Genomic DNA, 21,361 nt, shown 5'->3' with positions numbered 1-21,361 from the left:
GAGTTTTGGAAATAAGAGCTGTTCTGTCCTCTGTTTGCCACTGCTTGGGTTTGGGGTGTGGCGTAAAGGCTGGGAGCTCTGTTTTGACTGTTTAGAGAGTGACAGAGGCCACCATTCATGCTGAGCAGGCCTGGCCCCAAAGCTTTGCAAGGGTCTTTGGCAAGACGCTGAAAATAAGTAATGTAGGATAGGTCATCAGGTATCATTTTGGCCATTTTATTTGTTATCATTTGTAGGCTGCAACAAAACAAACCAGAGAATATTTGGATTTTAATGCCTCTAGGCTGTGAGGACACAGCTTTTTTTATGGCTTGCTATCTAAAACTAAATATTCATGTGTTTTCTTCATTTTCGTAAAGAATTCAGGAATTCATGTTCTCAACTGTTGCCTGGTTTGAGGCGTCTGAGTCTGGCCTTTTCCCTTGTTGATCTAAAGCCTCACAAAGATGCTCTGTTTCTGGGCCAGAGTGAAGCTGAAACACACACATGCAGTTCACACTGTCGCCCTCTCATGCACACACACAGTCTGCTGCAAACTACTGCAGCTATGGATGTTTGCTTTTGACTCCATCAGAAATGGAAAACAGAATTTTCTATCCTCATTATTACAGCTTTTGCCTCAAGCCAGCAGTTATTTTTATTACCTTTAACAAGAACTCAGTCAAAATATACAGTCTTTTTTTTTTTAAATTTATATAATGTTTGTTTTATAAGTCTGGAATTCCCTGTTGGCTCCTTGTGTCTCTGCTCCTTTCAGCATCAGTCATGCGCAAATCAGTTTATTAGGGCATGTGCTTGTAGCTGCAGGCTTAATGTGTGATGTCATGCAGACTCACATGGTAGCTAGTCTGAATATCCTGTTGATGATGATGACGATGTATTGCCCTAAATTCCGAAACAAAGGCAAAAAAAAAATGTGTGGTAATGGGTTGGACTGAAGTAGGACTAAAGGTGTAACACAAAATTGATTGACAATTTATACAATATGCTTTAAATAACAGTCAAAACAGGGTGGGGTCAAGATGACCCCAGAGGACAAAAGGTGTATAGCAATCGGCAGGAATACTAAACAGTCATGCATTTGACTTTTTTACAAATTTTAGATGTCATAGAGGCTACGTTCAGTCTGCTGGCGAATCAGATTTGTTTCTCAATTCCGATCTTTAAGGTGGCGTATATGCACTTTTATTTGCAAGCGATCAGATAGGATTTGTGTGTCCAGACATCACCAAACCATCAAAATCGGTTGCTGTAGTAACAACATAGTGGTTTGTAACTACGCGGCTTTGCTGGTGACGCAGAGGAGGTCCATCATTTCACTCTCCAAACAATCACCCTGTCAAGTGCGATTGTTTGGAGGTGCCAGCAGACAATTTATTTCTCCGTCTGTCCATGGACTGTTGTTCTTTGTGCTGCCGCTCTGCTAGTGACAGCGTGGATTGTGCTCAGCACTTTCTTTACTCTAGATTTGATGTTACTGTTGTGTCTCATTGCCGGTGACGCAAAAGACACTTTGAAATCCGATTTGAGCGTCCAGACTGAGACGCATCAGTAAAAACAGTTTGGATCTGATTTGCAAAAAATCCATTTCATGTGACTTTTTTTGTGTCCAGACTCTCTAAAATCAGTCTGGATTTGCCAATAAATGGATTTGGGTTGGCAGTCTGATCAAGGCCTTTTTGCCGCTGGCTTTCTAGTTAGCTGCTTTCTGTAAACAAACACTTATTCTGAGACATATTTGTACACAGAAATCCCCACAGTTTTCCAGTTTTCCTTCATGTCGAGTGGAGTTCCCGTTTACACCCAGAACCACTCACCAGTCACATCATATAATCACAGCCTGGAGTGGGAACTGAACATTGGCTCACCAAAATAACACAGTGTGTGCATACATTTCTGCAGCATGTACTTTGTGTGTATGTTCGTGTGCCGAGTGTGATGGAGAACATGTGAAGGGGAATTTGTGGCAGTTATGATGTAGTGTAGGTTCCCATATGCAGAGAGCTATTTTAAGGTGTTAGCACAGTTGCTGTATTAAGGGGAAGCTGGAAGCTGGCTTCTTCTTTTCCATCACTGAACTGGGTCATGTCTGCAAGAGTCAAGAGTGGCAAAACAATAAAATACAGCCTTAAAATTCGCACCTTTTAAAATTAATTTTAAATTGACTGCTTTTTTAATTGTAGCATCCAAACATCCAGGTTGTTGCACCTTTATATTTGTGTTTGTTTTTTTTTTAAACTGTAATTGTATTAGGGTCGACCCCTATTGTGTACCGATACCAATTATTAGTAGTTAATGAGACTAATAATTGATATTTGTAACCAATGTGCATTTAGAATAAAAATGAAAATCTTCCTTTCAGTGTTTAGTATTTTAAATATAACAAACTCCAACACAAAACTTTGTTTAAATGTGCTTAGCAAATGTTTAATCAGATCTGCGACTTTCAAAATCTTGTACTGCGAGCTACCAGCAACTTTGCTTTGATAAAGTCAAGTGAAAAAATATATAAAGAATGAATAAATTAAAAATAGCTCCCTAAATTTTTTCTTCACTAAACTAACTAGGGACAAGACTTGGACACTAGCAACTATAATCTCTATCTGTGAAACATCAGTTAATACAGCATGTTTGCAACAGCATAAAGTTGTACTATTTTAATATGCATTGTCCCTATCAAATAAACTATATAAATGAATAAACCGTTTACTCTAAATTGTCATTGCACAAAACGATTTTCACAGCTGCTCTGCAAGTTTAACACTACAAAGCTTTTAACTAAATTGAAAACAGTGGATTGGAGTTGAAAGAACAATCAGCAGAAACCATCAAACTTCATTTGAGTGTCACCTTAAAGAGAGCGATAATTGCATTGACTTAAATTGCATAGAACGACATGTGTGTGATTATGTTAACTTTTCCAGCCAGTGTGAAGCAGAGCCCTGGGGTGGTGGTGTGGGGGTGGAGGGGTTGGTCATCCCAGCTCCACCTGCCTCCTCCACCTTTGAGACGAGCAGCAGGATCAACCCGTCCACTCGTTTAGCCTCGGGGGTGTGTTGTAAAAAGCACTCTAGCCGATAGATAACAGCGGAGAACAAAAGAAACAGAGTACTAATGGCTCGTTCTCTCCTCCTCCTCGTGTAAGAGATGATCTGTCCATCTGGTCGACAGTAGACCACGACTGCTGTTCTCTTCAGTGGCGTTGAGCCAAAAGGCAACTGTTGAATTTTTTTGTCAGGTCAAATCTAATTAGTAGTACTTCAACAAGAACGCTGGCTCACTTCTTTATCTATGAAATTCGCACATAGCCAAGAATTATGCGATGATTAATGGAACAACTTGCTCAGGGTCTTTCTTAGTTCTCCATAATTCATTCTCTTTTAAGTTAAAAGCTCTTTTGTCGTTTTGCTGGCTTCATAGTCAAATTATTATTTCTTTTTTTTTTTAAATGAACAACCAAATTGGTTTGATTCATCAGTATTTCGTAAGGTAATTACACTATGATGACTTTCTCAGTTGAGGGGATTTAAGATTGTCATTATTGATATTGTTATTCTTTGCACAAATGATTAGACACTCTAGATTTAAAAAAAATTAAAAGTGGTCAAGCTTTTTAAACAATTTCAGTTACCCTTGTTGACCAAATCCTGATTTGGCTGCTACAACAGCAGGCAAAGCTCTCTTTGCATTGATTCAGTTCATGGGGCTGCAGTGAGATCTAGTGTTAAGTGCTTTCTGTGTGTGTTTGTGTTCGATGCGAGAGAAAGAGGAAGCGTGCTCCTTCCCATTGTTGGTGGTAATAACCTTTTCAAGTTCATAATCTCTGCAGTTTTTCAGCAGGAGAGAAGTCCGCAGTGCCGTACCCAGGAGAGGGCTTACGTGTGTGTGTGTGTGTGTGTGTGTGTGTGTGTGTTTGCATGTACATGTACTGTACTATGTGTGTCAGACTCAGTAGCGTGGGGAGAATAAACCCATCTCCTCGTTTCTATGGTAACGCTCCATGTCTGCAGAATGGGTGTGATTCAGGCTTTCAGGGTTCAGGCAGCATTGGAGCACACACACACACACACACACACACACACACACACACACACACACACAGTCGCAGTACAATTAGTCCCCTGTTAAAGCTGTGCCGGCAGCGGAACTTGTGCTTGCGTGGATGGATGGGAAGGAGTAGTAGGGAGGCGTGTGTGTGTGTGGGGGTGGGTGGGTGGGGGGGTGTAGGGGGAGCTAGTTTAACAGACAGGGCTCCTGTGAGACGCAAACACAGCAGCCTTATAACCTTTCCACTGACACCACTTTAACACAAATGTACACACTTACCTACTGTACAAGCACATGCACTATTTATCTTAGCATGGCCCTGAAGGTGTGTGTGTGTGTGTGTGTGTGTGTGTGTGTGTGTGTGTGTGTGTGTGTGTGTGTGTGTGTGTGTGTGTGTGTGTCTGTGTGTGTGTGAGCATCATCGACCAGACTGATAGATCAGCAGAATATTATCTCTGTTGTCAGCAGACGTCCATTCAGCCTACTAAAGACAATAGAGCAGGATGCAGACCTCAGAATTATTGCAGTTTTGTGTGAATGCTTCATTATTTTCTCTAAAAATATAGATTTTTGTCATAGGTTTGAATAGAGAATGTCAAATTTACTTTCCAAAAGAAAAGTCTGAGCAGCGAAGGGAGGACGAGGTAAATCAATATCAGTTCATAACAGACCTGCAGAGCTCATTTGAAGACTTTATTACTCTGCTCGCATACACATGACGGCAGATGCCCAAAACCAGATCTCTTTGCAAACAATATATTGAATGAGTGAATCACATTGTGTTTGACAAGCTCCGCTTTAACCAACACCTCATTCTATCAGTCTGTCTAAACGTCTCTGTGGGATGGAAGAGGAGACAGTGTTGAGGAGCTGTGAATCCTGCTGGAATCAATAATACAGCAATATAGTGTCAGGATAGGGGGATGGTGAGAGGAGGAGGAGGAGGAGAGGAGGAGGCAGCTCAGCCCTGCGTGCCTGGAGTAAGAAGTGTTGGAATCAAAGCTGCATCTCTCTCAGTCCTCCCTTTCCCCCTTTATCTGTCATTTTTTTCTCCAACACTTCCTCGCTCTGTGAATATTGTCTTTTTTGAAAATTTAAATGACCGACTCTTTCCCATCCCCCATGTGTGAAGTGGATATGATTCGGCAGTGAGTATCGGAGAGTGACATAGTGACTGAGCCAAGGACGTTTCCTCTGTCACAGCTACAGTGAGGCTTTTCATTTGAAAGCCGTGTGTGTGCACGTGCGTGCCCGTCAGTTTTTGTAGCACATCTCCATGGCACGTTCAGCGTGGTGGCTGGTCTCCCTCCTGCAGTGTCCATCATGTTTTATGTATGAGAGCTAAGCCGTCACCAGCTAATCCAAGCTGCATATTAGTCAACTGTAGTTTAGCTTTATTAGCCTGCAGCTAATCCTCAGAGCATGGTATTACCCACATCTTTCAACAACACAGTGCCTTATGTACATGCACTGTCTGACTGGGAAGATACTTGAGGTGCTGCGCATCCAAAAATCATTTTCATCAGTCTAATATAAATCAGGGGTGCTCAAGGTTTTGATTACAGAGTGCCAGTTTAGGGAGGCAGCATATGATTGAGGGAAATAACTAATTATAACGAACAGCACTATCACTGATGGCCGAATCTATGCCGACAGCTTTCCAGTATTGGCGTAACCTGATTGGCTGGATGTTTGTTTGACTTGATCTAGAATCAACTGCTCATCCTTGAGTTCCCGTATGTTGACTCTGTATTTTGGCCTCTGAAAAATATATTACCTGTGTTTTATACCTCGTATTTTGGCATGTGCGTTTGGCCTGTCGAATTTGAACAATTCAAATATGTTTTATTTGAATTTTTTTAAACCATGATTTTTTGATTCTGAATTTGTGAACATTGAAAAATAAAGGTGAAAATGAGTTTAAATTTTGAATAGAATTTAGAGGCAAAACATTCAGATCAATAATTTTAATGCATAAATGTGATATGATTTACTTCCACACACTTTAGCTAACAGCACTATCATTAATGACCAAATCTAATTAGTGAAATACTAAAGTGCTGCTAGTTGCAACCTGCAGCTTTTTACAAGTTGTCATCCCTAACATAAGAGATGCTTGTTAGGGAGACGCAGTCTCCCTGTAGTGTATAAAATGAATGTAAAAGTTTTGAAGTGAACCTCAAATTATTAAAATTGAATGTAGGGTTATACCTGACGTGCCATAGTATTTTTACAGACACAAGCCACAGACATTGTTGTATTAAGTTGCTTCCAGCTTTAGAACTCAGTCTGCAGCTTATTCTGCGGAAAGAAACAACCCTAGAAGTACATGACATGCAGACTGCAAAACAAAACAAAACAAAAAAACTGTCCTTGTTTTCAGGGGGCAGCCCTGTAAAGGATGCATTTCATGTTTTGAGCCACACAAAATGTCAGTTGGCTGCCATTGGCCCTTGGACTTTGAACCACAATGATATGAAAAAAGTTGTCTGGATTTTCATGTTTTTGTTTGCTCTTGCTTTGTATTATTTTGGTAACCTGTTTGTTTTGGCTATTTCCTTTTATTTCCAGCTCCATAAGCAGTAAGAGCTTTATAGTTTGAAATTTATGCCATATGGAGAGTGAAATTAAATCATCAGCTACAGACATTGTGCTGCACACCACTCTGTGCACATTTGGTGGGAGAGATAAAGCAGCGACAGAGCGCCATGCTCTGCAGGAAACACAGTGATGTTAGCACTCTGAACATCTGTCAAGCATGTAGTCTGAAATCAGTCCTGCAGTGCCACAATCTGTCTTAAAACTGTTATAAAGTTGGATACAGAATGCAGATTGAAATGAGAAAAAAAGCATTTGAAGCTCATAATATCCTGGGTTTTTTCACAAAGCTCCAAGCTTAGACCAGGGCAGATCAGAGGATCACAGACTAACGAGCAGCTCAGTGGACCCCTGAGAAGGGAAGGAAAGGAAGGAAATGTGGTACTGAATGGTACACAGTGTTACACTAAGCTCATGACTCTGCACAGTACAGATCATTATATTGCAAACTCTTAAACTGATACCTGCACTGAAGCAGGTTGACTTTGCTGTGATTTTACCCTGCACTTGTGTTCCACCAAAGATAAATAGTTGAAGTCTTTGCATTATGAAGCTGTAGTGACACACTGAGACAGAAACAGCCTGAAGGGGACAGGTGTGAGCATGTGTTAATAGGAGGCAGTGGTCTGAGTTGAGACAGGTGGTTGTGTAGGAGAGAAAGTGTGTGCCTTTTGTGGCAAAACTAAAGATCTAATTGAAGTTCTCTTCTCTGGTGACTTGTGATTTTATTTGAAGCTGAAAGTATGATTATCCGTTTCCACAAGCCTTGAAGATATGTACAAGCAGTTCTCCATAGTGCAATCATCTGATTTCTTTCCTCCTAAAACTTTAGATTTTAGGCTGTAAATAGTTTTCTTTGATGATGCAGATTAGTTTCTTTGGCCTTTACAGTTTCGATTTTGCCCAGAGCGGCTGTCATGAGTTCTGCATGGTGGATTGGCTTTCATGCACACCAAATGCTTCTCTGCAAGACACCAACTGTGGCTGTGTGAGCTACGCTGATTGTTCTGTCTGACGCTTGTTGAGTCAATCTGTCTCTGTCATCAGACATCATGCTATTTGGTCATTCCAGACTGGAACTGTCTAATACAATATTAGTCATCATTGGTACCTGGGTCAGTACATGATATCATTATATTTGATAGATAATAAACCATATTGTTAGGGATGCGCAATAATAAAGGCTTCAAAACTGAATATCAGCATTGGCTCAAAATGAACATGTCTGCCTTTATGACAGGCCGATAAGCAGTGGTGAATGAAGTCTTCATGTCCTTTACCGAGGTAAAAGTACTAAGAACACACTATGAAAATACTCTGTTACAAGTAAAAGTCCTGAATTGAAAATGCTACTTAAGTTAAAGTTGGTAAGTATGGATAATAAGGAAAGTATACTTAAAGTATTAAAAGTAAAAGTACCCACTACGAAAAAATCTTTCGAAATAAACAAAACATGCCAAAGCCTTCAAATTAGTAGAAAAAGGGGGAAAAAACACCTTAAAAATAAGTCAAAATTGTCCTTTGTCCTTTCTTGCATGTCATCCCCTCTCTCTCCCCCTTTTAAGCTATCATTCTGTCCTATCGAAAATAATGGCAAAAACGCCCAAAAGATAATCATAAAAAAAGCCCCCCCCCAAAAAAAAGTTACATTAGAAAAAAATAAATAAATACAACTATAAGAAGGATAACATGTTTGTATGTTTTTATGCAAAAATCTTATTTGTAAAGTAGCTAAAGCTGTCATATAAACAAAATGAAGTTAAAAGTACAATATTTCCCTCTGAAATGTAGAGGGGTAAAAACATAAAGTGGCATAAAAAGAAAACAGTCAAGTAAGTACAAGTACCTCACATTTGTTCTTAAGTACAGTACATGTACTTAGTTTCGATCCCTCACTGCAGATTAGATGACACGTTAACTATGCGACTTAACCCTACTGGGGTATGTCTGCTTACACAAGTAGGCTAACACAGTTTGGAAAGATTGCTGGCCTTTTCTCAGGCACTGCAGTGCAAGGCGGAAAAGATATTTTACTAAACCTTTTGTTTATTGTGGCAAGACACTGGAGACAAAGTTCCTCTGGGTTGCAAGTAGTTGTCACTGCTCATATTCATGACATCCATGAAGTGAAGGCTTTCCTGTTAAGGCTAAACTCCATTACAAAGGGGTCGATGCCTTGCAGAGCAATAGGAGTTTCTTGTTTATTGGATTTTTATTGCATTTTGCCATTTTGCAAGTTCTGGCTAGACAGCAAAAACTTTCTTGCTCCCTCTTTAAATTAGTTGAAATGGGTCAGATGGATTGTGTCAGGGAGCACATAATTCACTGTTGGTAAAATAGAGTGAATTTTACAGTTTTGTTTGAAGATTTTACAAAAAAATGGCATGTTATATATGTAACCTGAGTAGTTTTGTTGTTTTGCCCAGTAAATGTTTACATTTTGAAAACCATTGCATTTTATATTTGTATCTGCCAGTGGACCATCAGAATAAGAGTACACATAATATATCTTAACTTAATGTTTTCCGCAGTAAGGTGGGGAAAAAATTATGTGCATTTATCCCCATTTGCATTGGCAATAGGCCAAAATGGGTGGAAAAATATCACCATATCTGATATCGGCAAAAATCCAGTATCGTACCATCCAAAGAATTGCTGATGTCCATACATTTATGAAACATCTGACCAATATATTCCACCCTAAATACAAGGTCTTAATACATATCTGAAAAGGTAATGGTCTTGTTCATTTTCTGTGAAGAGGTTGGGAGTTGGCACACCATCATAACACACTGTAACCTCTCTGGCTGCATGCCCGATACATCAGTGTAAACAGCGAGAGAGGGACAGGCGGGGCAAATGTGGTCAGAGCTCTCCATCACCATGACAGATATACCAGGGCAGCCATGCTCCTCTTTTAATAACTGTGACTGATCATCAGTGTGACTAAATCTGACCTTTACTTCATCTCATAGAAGCTTCTCTGTCCGTTTGTGTGTGTATAAAAGCATGGATTTGTTCCTTGTGATTTTGAAAACATTTAAATCAGCACCTACAGAACTGATCTGTATGTGAAAATACAGTCATTTATATATGTTGCTCTCACAGTGAGCGTCTCAACAGGCAGTGTCCCCTGTTTGCCTAAATGAAAACCCGCTGTATGAGCCTGATCCACAATCATAAACACAGGGGTGGACAAAAATAATAAAAACATGCATGCATTGATGCATGATATCTCATTGCATCTGTCAGATTCGGTGCTGCTATCTCCTTTAAACCAGACGTGTGTGCTCCACTGGAAATCTTCCACCCCATTATCCAAATCTTCCTCTGTAAATCAGTGGTTTTCTGCCTCTGCATCAAATCAAACTGCCCACAAAGGTTGATTTGACCACTGGTTTCAATCGCCCCTGCTGCAGGCTCTGATAAGGAAGATACATCTGAAGTTGTGTTTGCAACTGTACTGAATACATTTCCCCTGACATGGAGAAACAATGGCGCGTGTTCGTTAAACAACAAACACAGAAACAGGCATGTGGGCGAAAAGAGGAACTGTATCATGGTGTTGAAGAAAACCTTGGAGAAAGAATTTAATATTTTATTAAAATGGCAGCTTAGCAGTGACACCTCTTCCTAACACACAAGAAGCCAGTGAACTCTGGCAGATGGAGCTCCAAGTTTCCAGATGTACAGCCACAACAACATTCAGAGAGCCTTTCAAGCTATGAGCAAGCCTGAGCAAGGGCTCTGAAAATACGCTGCAGGTTTGCAAAGCTGCAGAAACACTAAGCTTTCCACCATAAATTTTCACAAAACCTATAGCAATATTTTCGAGATGTCGCTAAAACACAATTGCGAGATGACTGCGCTTACTTGAGTGATGTTATGTGACTTCTCCTCTTGCGATAGAATTTCTAGAAGTATGGTGATGGATGTTCAAAACAGCAGGGTTTATTTCTATAGCCGTCATTATTTCCAATCAAAGGTGATCATCGAGTGAAAGGAAAGGCAAGACCCTTATATGTGAGAGCGGCCATGTATGAGGGATTTCTGTGAGCTGATAGTCATCGATTTTACAGAGGAATTGTGGATTTAAAACTTCCAGATGATCAGCTCAGCTTTTGAAGGGTTATGTGATGCAGAAACAGCTCTTGTAGCTCCTGCTGCATCATGAGGGAGCCAGTTCCTACCGACAACCCATAGCCGTAGCATCATGTGACCTGTAAAAGCCCAAAAAGTGTTTCCATTGCAGTTTTGTGTAAGTCTTTTTTAATCACCTGAAGTACCAGCCAATGCAAGTGTAAACCTTTTAATGCGATAAATGGGTGTTCTTTTTCTAAACTGATGTTTCCATTAGGCGTATTTTATATTCTGCAATTTCAGTTTGTGCATTTTTAGGGTTAATGGAAACCTGTCTACTGAAACAATCTGATGTTTTCTCACTCATTCTCATCACCTGCAGCTGGAAGAGTTGTTGGAAAACATGTGCTTAGAAATGATTTCCAAATGTTGATTTAATGTGTATGCATGGTCTTAGTGACCATATGGCTATAGTTATCATGTTAGGGGCTTGTCATCCTACTTTTAGACAAAAGCTCATTGAGGTGCTTAATCTCGGACAAAGACAGCTCTGCATCTTTCCACAGATTAGTGTGAAAGATGATATGCTTCTTGAAGAAACATTTATGTTGCAAAGTTTTGAATTCACACAGTTTTGAATTCATTAGCTCGGGGTCAGCGTAATTGTTTTTTTTATTTTGAAAATGCTTCAAAGTGGCACAGATGTGGCTCAAATCAAAATCACCAACTGACGTCAGATTTCCTGCCCCCCTTTACCTCCACGATGAGGCAATGCAATATGTATAGGGCAGATGGTTATGTTGGGAGGGTGGGGGTCTTCTCTAAAACCCCTTATTTATATAAGCTACTTTGCCATGACATCAGCAGTAACCTGCGCAGAGTCGTCAAACTGTCGGGTGAGATGAGTTCAAACTGCTGTCTGCCATCAGGTAGACATGAAATATTCAAGTTGGTGACCTTCATGTCCTTTCTGCTTGAAGAAACCTGCCTTCTTTCCAACACAACTGTGGTTTGGACTTTAGACTGCTCTAAATGTTAGGACTGCAAAAATATTTTGGCAGGCCGTCGATGAGTCATATCCTCCATGTTTAATGCAAAACTTGGGGCAAAGATTAGGCAATATAATTATGTAAAGACATGAATGTAAGTAATATGTTGTTGCTAGTAGCTTGTTTTTGCACTCTTGTGGTGCCCATAATTTGATGACTTAAACCAAAACATCAGCAAAATAGATTTCAGCCCACCCTTACCAGCTGTGTGTCTGTACGTGTGTGTGTGTGTCTGCAAGAGTGTGTAAACTGCAGCTCATGGTTTCATTTTGGTTTTCATGATTGACATGTGAATGGAGGGGGCCCTGCGGCAAAACCCACACCAGCAATTTAACCCACATAAATACCACTGTCACTTGCATCATCTCACCCACACACATGCACTCACATATTGTACAACACTCACCGGTGGACATGTGACCATCACTTTTGTCCACTATAGGAGATTGATACTGTTAATTTCGCTTTTCCTTTGGCTGTCTAGATAATCTTTTGAAGTCTACACCTCGCCTGCACTGTAACTCCGGTAAAACGTACACCTCACTATTATTTGCTGTCATAGGAGAAGATATTACAGTCAAATACCTGCAGCGTTTCACACACTGTCAAAGGCCTCAGGATTGTCGTGATAGCGTTTTTATTCTTACCGTAGTTCCGAAACCTGTCTTTAAAAGGGATGTGCATTAAAAACCTCTGCACTCTTAACGTAAGTACATGTGTGAAAGGCTAAAATGTTTTTGATAGTGAGCTTTCTATCTGGACAAGGAACCTGACCCACCACGCCGACGGTTGAGCGTGTCGATGTCGGGCTGTCGGTGAGCAGTTGTTGCCCACATTATTGTTCTGTGTTCCACATTATTGGCACTAGGTGGCCCTTGTCTGCTTTTTTCGGGCAATTCACCGTGTTTAATTGGCATCATCAGAAATGGTGTAGCTTGTCAGTAAATAAAATCACTCTGATTGGAGATTTTTCATGTGCTAACTGACTAACAAGCATCTTGAATTCGTCTTATTGGTCTTCCGTTGTCCCTTTTTAAATGACGAATATAGAGTAATGCTGCCTGCAGGTGTGCAGTGTTATTTCCTCTCACGCAGGCACAGAATGTACATGCTAGTTAGCTGTTGGCTTCAGTTGTGTGGTGTGTTCAAGTGCAACCTTTTGGCTAAGACACAGAGGACACGAGACCAATGCAGCAGTTGACCTAAGTTGCCACTAATTCTTTGGTTCGGTTTGGTGTTTTTGGGTCTTTAGATTATAATCAACAGTCAAACATAAACTATAACGTAAGTGTGGTTTGGTCAACGTGTAAATGGAAGAGTTAAGCATACTCCCATGCGTAGGAATCCAACACTTCTTTGAATAATTAGATCAAGTTGTTTGGGCTTGATTAGGTTTGTATAAATTGTCTCTCTCCATTTTTATGTCCGTAATTCTTTTTAAAGAGTGATCTCTCTTGCTGACTTTCTTTTTTCATTTCTTTGTGCAACAGGAGACTCTGCAGCAGCTGGTGATGATGCCTTTACCGAACGTGCTGGTTCTGGGCCGAAACCCTCTGTCTGGTAAGTCTCAACGTACCACACAGATAAATACGATGACCAGTGCTGTGCAAGTTTTAATTTGAGTAATATTGAGAAACTCTAGAGAAACTAGATATGATTCATATCTGCTCCATACATTCCTCTTTAATCACTTGAGCAGCAAGCATTTATACAGTTCACACAGAGGACACATGCAATTTTGCACAGCTTTTGTGTGTTAATTAGAACGCAGAAATAGACATATTTTAATTATGCATTGCTTTGATGGGGAATGTAACTTTTTCTCTGGTTTTAGATTTAATTTTCCAGTCATTTCTTTTATTTGTTTCTCAATGTGCTCAATAAAGAGCTGCCTATTTAACTGTCATGCCCAAACTACGCTATAAAAAATATTGACATGATGGCAGAATTAAAAGGGACATAATAGAGGAATGTGAAAAATGCTGATTTTGTTGTTGAGGTGACGGGAAATGGATAATGGGTTGATTTCAAAGGAAAAAAAAACATCTTAGTGACATAAAGCAAGCCTTCAAAATGGTAAACAAAAGCTTTGAAGACTTTAAATGAAGCTAAAATGCTTAGGGTGCCATATTCAAAGCTGAGATGTATATTATTTTTTCTAAGAAGGCACATTTGGAGCATTTAATGAAAGATTCGCTTTTGTGTATCTCTGAGACATGGTTAAACATCCTGGGCTACTCTGTCCAGGAGGGACATATAATATGACAGATTTAAAGTCCATTTTAAGTGCAGTCTCAAACAGCCCAATGAGTATAAGTGTATGGGGTTGAATGCTGCTATTTCCTCAGTTTGTCCTTTTATTATAATAACCACATACAGAGCACTGTCCTCTGAGAGCATGTTTTAGGAATACAATTCTCAAAAAATTTGATTACATCTCTTCCTAACCTGTTCCTTTGCAAACAAGCGAACATCAGAATGTTTTTCTCAATGAAGACGGTCTAACCTGCTCAGTGCATCATCATTCAAACAGGGTAAGCGACTTGCCGCTCTTTTCCATTTTAACGAAGCTTTTTGCACCTCAAACCTATGTTTTTAGAGCATCACCAAGCCGTTCTTCAGGCCTGATCAGGGCTCGATCGGCTCTCTGAATGTTTCTGTTGCTGATAGTGTATCGAAACAGTATGTTGCGCTCCATCAGCGAGTAAGCAGCACTATTACACTTCTGCCACTAGTCCAATTGACTGGTCCAATTTGCTATCCAGTGATAATCTTGAATCTGACTATAAAACACATAGACGGTGCTTAATAGCGTCTCTGTATTTTTTACAAGATAGTTCAAAGTAAACCACAATGTTAAATTTCTTTTCCATGGCTTAATATAGATCTAAGAATACATCAAAGAAGGAAGCGTTAAATGAATTTAACTATTTTGCAGCAAAGCTACGACCTACTGAACCCAGACATTTAATACATCTGAGCAGCCTTAAAGCAACAGCAGTGCAGTGTCAAGTGTTTGCATTTCATGAAAACCTTTTTGAGCAGCTTGACCTCTGCAGCCCGAAGTGTTACTCGATATTCCAATGTGACCTTGATGAAACCACTGAGGAGATAAGATAACTAGTAGCAGGCCATCATTTAGGGTCACGGTGTGCTGGCTGTGGAAATTAAAGGACTGTATAGATAAAAGGAGAACTATGTGATGGAAAAATGCTCCCAGCCTGTGTAGGTCAATTATTGGCACATCAGCCCCCACTGCAAAACCTTTGCTAAAACCACTACAAGGTCATAGGATTTGTTGTTTTACTTTTGGAAAGAAAAAGCAACAAGTTCCCACACAAAGATTCATAGCCTTTGTGTACACCTCTTCACATGTTATCATCAGCTCGTCAAAGTGAATTGTTTCCAGGCCCAACTGGCAGAGTGTGTTGAAGGATATCTGTGTGTTTTTTAAGCAGATGAAATGGCTCCTAAATCCCGTCCTCCCTCAGCTGCCTTTGTCACACTTTCACCACAGCCATTGCTGTTATTTTTGGGTTTTCATCGCTTTTCAATGGTCACAGTTACCTTCTTAATTTTCATACGCCCCCACAGACATGAAGGGTAAATAAACGCACAATAAAAGGCTGTAGACACACAGCACACACACACACACGTGTGTTTGACTGTGTGTTTCATGCATGCATTACTTGGTTGTTAATTTACTTTGGAAGTAAAAAAAATCTATCACTGTTCTGCAAAATTAACAGTAAAAACAAGTATTTTTTAGTGCGTTGTTCTTAGTATTTGTTCAGCTACTAGTGATAGTAACCATCAGACCATCTGCTTCCCATAATAACCCGTTCTAGTGAAGCCAAGAGGGGTTCTTTCATGAGCAGAACTCCCAAAATAATCACTACTGTTTGAATTTCTCAGCAGCACATCTCTGAAGCTCTACTGTATCTACAGCGCCTTGATAATCTTCCAGATCTACAGACTTACACATGTCTGAAGTGAATATAAATGACTACTAAAGTCGACTCAGCGCAGACAGGAGTGGAGGGCAGCTCAGAGCAAGTGGACCAGAGCAGGCAGAAAGCATTAGACTGCATTCCTCAGGGTCTTTTTTGCCCTTTACCCTCCAGCTTGTCAGATAATCATTCAGTCGGTCTGACCCACGGTGGCTGTGGAGTCTGGCTCTGTGGCTCAGCGGCTGCCAGCTGAAAGTCATTGGCCATGTGGCTTTTATTATGCTCTCATTAGGGGGGCAGGGGACGACTCTGCATGTGTGTGAGTGTGTGCACGTGTGTGTGTTTAGTTGGTGGATGGGGGAGGGGTGTCTTCAAAACAGTGAACAGTGGGAATGCACTGTAGTACCCGCAGTATCTGAGTATCTGATTTACCTGAGTCTGCCTCGTATATACACACACAGTGATATACACAGACGCACAGGACCTCCTTTGTTTAGTCTGTCTTCAAGCCTGTGCGTTTTTAGCAGTGATGTAGTCTGATCTTTTGAAAAAAAGTTTGTGACTATTCATGTAAACTTTTGTAGTCATTTATTATTATCATGTTAGCATAACCTGAGTCTGTAACAGTGGTTGATGACAAAAATATATCCTCTCTCTGAAGAATCTTCACAGATTTCCACATACAAATCTCAGATGTAATATGGATTTTTTTTTTATCTTTAATGATTATAAACACATTTTTTGAATAAATAAGGCCAAACGTATGGATGACACAAATTAAAATATGTTTTTTGGATGAAAGCACCTCCTAATGAGCTGAAATCATTTCAACAGTAGCAACAACAGGAAGAACAACTGTTGACAGCTGACAGAGAGCATTAACTGCGGGGGCTTGACAGTTGAGAGTATGTGTGTGCAATTGAAGGAGTAGTTCATAAAAAAGTCAGGCGTGCTGTTTTTGCTAGAAAAGTTAACCGTGTGTGTAGGCGAGTGTTTGGTTTGTCTGTTTTCTTAGTGTTGTGGTGTCTAGTGTCTCATGAGAAAGAATAGAGTAGAGTTGTTTGTGTATTTATGGCTGAGAAGACTTAAGTGCTGTGTTAGCTTTGAAAGTTATGAGAATGAAACAATGAAGATAAACAGAAGAAAATGCCAATTTGACCAGTATGTTTTTAAAAAAATCTTTTTTCTTTGTGATCATATTTAGCCAGTTCAGTGCTCCCTGTAAAGTGCAAAGTCAGACTAGAGGCGGGCTGTACACAGATTATACACAGTGTATTATACACAGGCTTGTTGTTGATGTATGAAATGACTACATAACATACATCGAGCATAAATTCTCATGTTTTTCGAGCCACTAGTATAGAACTCACTTTGGCATTTTGGTTTTCTCGCTCTCTCCCATGGCTTTCTCCCTCTCACAGACACACACACTTCGCTGTCCAACCAGATCACTCTCTCCTTGGAGATAGCATGATTGAAGGGAAGGTGTGTGTTTTTGTGTATGCAGGTCTCGACCATTCAGTTGCATTTTGTGACCACAGAGCACCAGAGTGACTTAGAAATATTATTAATGTATAAACTGGGGAGCCATTAGTTTCCCATTACAGTGAATAAATCCTCACATGTAACATTTAATACAACTTTATTTACCTTTAGTGCAACAGCAGTTTATTTGCCTTTATTGTGTCTGTACTTTATTTTATGTGATTGTAACAATACCTTATTTATTTTTATTGCAACAGTATTTTATTTAATAGTTTGGTATTTTAGCAGTCCACAGTAAATTCGAGAAGATTTTGGAAGATTGAGATATACATTGTGTATTGCGATACAACCAAAGAAATTGTGATATAATTTATCGGCCATGTCGCTGGGTGTGGCGTGCAGTGTTGCTCACGACACTGACCTCAGCTTCAGGCGGTCTGTCTTTGACACTCTATCTTGTCTTATAAAGCACAAATGCTCTGAAATAATCCGAAAATAAGGTTCAGCCACCTCTGTCCTCTGCTGCAGTGAGATGGTCTGAATTTACTCTGGCATGCCGTCAAAGCAATATCAGATAGCTTGTAACAGTTTCACTACAGACATGCAAGTCATCGGGTCCTGAATGAATCTATTCATCGTGGCAGGAGAGAGCGTTGTAGCAGCTGATTGCACATGTACACAGTCACACATATATTTTTTTCTTTTTTACTCACATCCTCACACACGGATTAACAATGGCATTGCAGGAAGAAAGGTTAGTCACTGTTCCTCTGACCTCTTGTTTCCTTGTGGAGGATGAAGCAGGGAGGAAGGACAGGAGGAGAAAAAGGAAGCCTAGATGAGTAAATGCAAAATCGGGAGGTGCAGATGATTTGTAACAATGTTGAAGGGAAGGAAGGAAGGATGGGTGGATGCATGTTGCAGAGGATAAATGGATGGAAGAAGTGAGCGTGTGTAAGAAGGGAGGAGAGGAGAAAAGATGAGGCTGGCTACGCCTCCTTGAAGCCTCCTTACTGCGGCTGCTGGAGGGAGATTTCTCTTTTCTATTTTCAACCCTGCCTCTTCGCCTTCCTCCTGCTCTTTCTCTCTCTTGGTTCGTCTATTTCTATATCCCTCCCGTGTGTTTGTGTTGCCTCTGCTCTGTGGTGCTTTCCCTCTTTTGTCTCTTTTCCTTTCATCTCTCCCTCTTACCGTTTCTCCCTCTTGTTCGCTCCTCTCTAGCTCTATAAATTATTTATCCTGTGAGGGTCCTTATCTTTCCTACGTTGCTTCAGTAGATTTGCTGAGCTAAATCCCTTCCCCAACTAGAGTAGCCTCCTATGGCTCTAATAGTGTACCATTAAGCCCTCCAGCTGTAAGAATTAAGTTTTTATCGACCGTCATCCTTCTTTGGTACAATCAGTCCTCTGCAGGTGCAGTTATTTAATCAGGTTGGTTATAGCTGTTGCAGGAGCGGACATCATTAAACAGTGATTATGCTTGAAATTAACTAGTTTGACGTCTGACCACGGTTGAAGTTGTTTTAAAGTTGTTTCAAACAGCCCAACTCAAAGGTGTGGTGAAAAGCCTGCTGTTATAGAGAACAGCGAGACACGATGGGTCTCAGAACAAATTTGTGTGATAGTGTTTGCAGAAGGAAATTTACATGTGTTCTGGCATTCAACAATATGTTAGCTGCTCCGATCTTTTCATAGATTTTTACAAAATCTACACATGCCTCTGATGACTCATACTGCTTGTTTAAATGAAGAATGCAGAGAAATATTGCTTTGATTGTAAGAAATTTCAAATTTAAATTGCATTGTGCTTCGTTGCATTCACAATACGTAGATGCCTTTCAAACTCAAAAGTTGAACATGACAAAAGAATAGAAATATAAAACATTTAGATAAAGGAGTCAACAATTAACAGATTCTGTGAAAAAAAAAAATAGTGATGGCCATTTTTGGGATCATTAACATGGCCTCAAATACTGAGCCTCATCCTGACCAAAACTTAAACTGCATCTGTGCAAATTGCTGACTAATGTGAGCATGCTGTCAATTTAAAACTGATTGGCATTCATGAACTACACTCGTGCCTATGATCAAATCCGAGTTTCCTGCAGTTTTCATTAATCTGGTGTAGTTTTTTAGTACCAAGGTGTTTTATGTGTGAATCTTCTCACAGATTTACTAACATTTCATGAATGAGACCCTCTAACTTTTTAAAATATGGGGATAATAGTGTACACTTTTAGAATCAGCAATCCATAATGTTGCACTCAGTTGTATGCATGATAATACAAATTCATATTATGATTTTTTTTATATGTTATTTGAAGAATAACAAAAGTGATAGTTTGTCTACTAAGGAAAGGTGCAGAAATTGTCAGACTTAGCCCTAATGTTGTCAAACTCCTGGGTGAAATCATTAGATGCCATTACCTGTGTACACTGCAGTGCAGCACTTATCCAGACTTTCTGAGCAAATAGTAAATGTTTACTTTACAGAAATATTAGCTGTAGCTGGAAAGTTTCCCTGAGACCTAGAAAACGAAAATGCATCATCTTTCCTTGGCTGCAGTGCAGAACAAATGTGATTACAGCTGAATTTCCATATCAAGATAGAAACACTCAGACATTAGCCAGTCCTAATGGGTAAATCAACAGTGAAATCATATACAGAGGAAAAAGGCTGCTGCAAAGCTCTAGTTTTCCACCAGCTGCAAGGAAAAGCAACCTGCATTGACATCACTGGTTGAGCCAGGGCCAAAAGTACAGCATGAGGCACAGCAGCAGGTTTTATTCCCTTATCAGTGTTGCTTTGTCCTTTAAACTCCTGGACTAGGTTTATGATCAAGAATTAATTGTCAAGAGTAAAATATTGGTGTCACATTTGAAAGTCGATTAAGCTGGCACATCATGTGGACGTCTCAATTGCTCAATAACACATTGACTTGTTGAGCTGTGAGGAATGAGAGAAGGAAGATTGATTTTGTTGTCTGGAGGAATCTGTAAAATTGATGGATAGATCCTTTGTTTTGGACCATTGAGTTTTCCCAAAGGAACAGCTTGGTCATCTGTTTGCTGCACTTTAAATTGGTGCTTAAAACAAACGACCAGACCTCTTTCTCCAGCAGTTGTTTTTTTTTTCTTCCATAAGATCATTTTTCCTTCCTTCCAAATACTGACTCTAATACCTGAACTTATTTATCGACCAATACCGAGTACCAATCCAATACCATTGTGTTAAAAAATAAATAAACAACAGCTGTATATTTTTAACTCTGCATGTAGGTTAAATTATTATAGGCATTGTTGTATGGCATGGCCCAGGTTCAAGTCTTTAAAACATGAACAAATACAAAGAATGATTGCCATACACTTATTTTATTACTTAACTTGACTATCAGTCATAAAAAACCTTAGGAATAAATCGCAATTCTTTTAAAAAATGTAAATGTGCAGCCACAATTTCCAAAACATCACCCCTTCAAACTAAAGCCTTGCATCCTGTACGCGTTACCCTTTACTAGTGGGACTTTCCAGTGTAAATCATTGCCACATTGCTGACATTTTGCTAATAGCTAACGAATTACCATTTACTGGAAATCAAATCTTCTTTGCCGCTCTAAAACAGTAGTTGCCAGTGGCTGCACAGTGTAACTTTCTGTGTAGGATACTGCTCTAGAGAAGCAAAGAAGAAGAATTGTTTTCCAGAAAAAATACTGTTTTATCTGGGTGTAAATTTGCTTTAAAGTTTTTTTAAAATAAGTTACTTGCAATCGGATCGGCTCATAGACTCAAGTACCAGGTTTAGCATTTTAGGCAGTATTGAAAGCTTTTCCGATACAGAACAACTGATTATGTAAACAGTGTTATACTGGTTATGTTAACTTAATTCAACTCATTTGATTTTTATTTAAAATAATTTTGGAAGTTCAACAAAGTGTAAAGTCATAGATCAAAACTGTCTTCCTGTTCGGCTGCAGTTTAGCTGCTCCCGCTGTGATGATTGGCCCATTAAACTGAGAGGCAAACAGGCCACCTGACACAGAAAACATGCAGTCGCTAATCTGGATTTATTATTATGAGATCCGAAAAGTGTTAGCACTCAGTACCCCCTGGACCCCATGATGGGCTGGCTTATCTCTCTCTCTCTCACACACAC

General features: G+C 39.8%; 1 protein-coding gene across 7 annotated transcripts in view; it reads left to right on the top strand.

Moving 5' to 3' along the window:
• Nucleotides 1-21,361, top strand: part of ccdc88ab (coiled-coil and HOOK domain protein 88ab) — an 88,375-nt gene that overhangs the window by 23,632 nt on the left and 43,382 nt on the right. For all 7 annotated transcript variants that reach the window (XM_088086344.1, XM_088086343.1, XM_088086345.1 and 4 more), the window contains exon 4: nt 13,265-13,334. In XM_088086344.1, coding sequence (XP_087942470.1) covers nt 13,265-13,334 — 70 coding nt within the window. The remainder of the gene's footprint in view (nt 1-13,264; nt 13,335-21,361) is intronic.

This window comes from Plectropomus leopardus, chromosome 13, assembly GCF_026936395.1.
Source record: "Plectropomus leopardus strain MGB_pleo_1.0 chromosome 13, ASM2693639v1, whole genome shotgun sequence".
NCBI classification, from domain to species: Eukaryota; Metazoa; Chordata; class Actinopteri; order Perciformes; family Serranidae; genus Plectropomus; species Plectropomus leopardus.
Note: the sequence above shows the minus strand (reverse complement) of the source record. Positions and strands in the feature narration are given on the sequence as shown.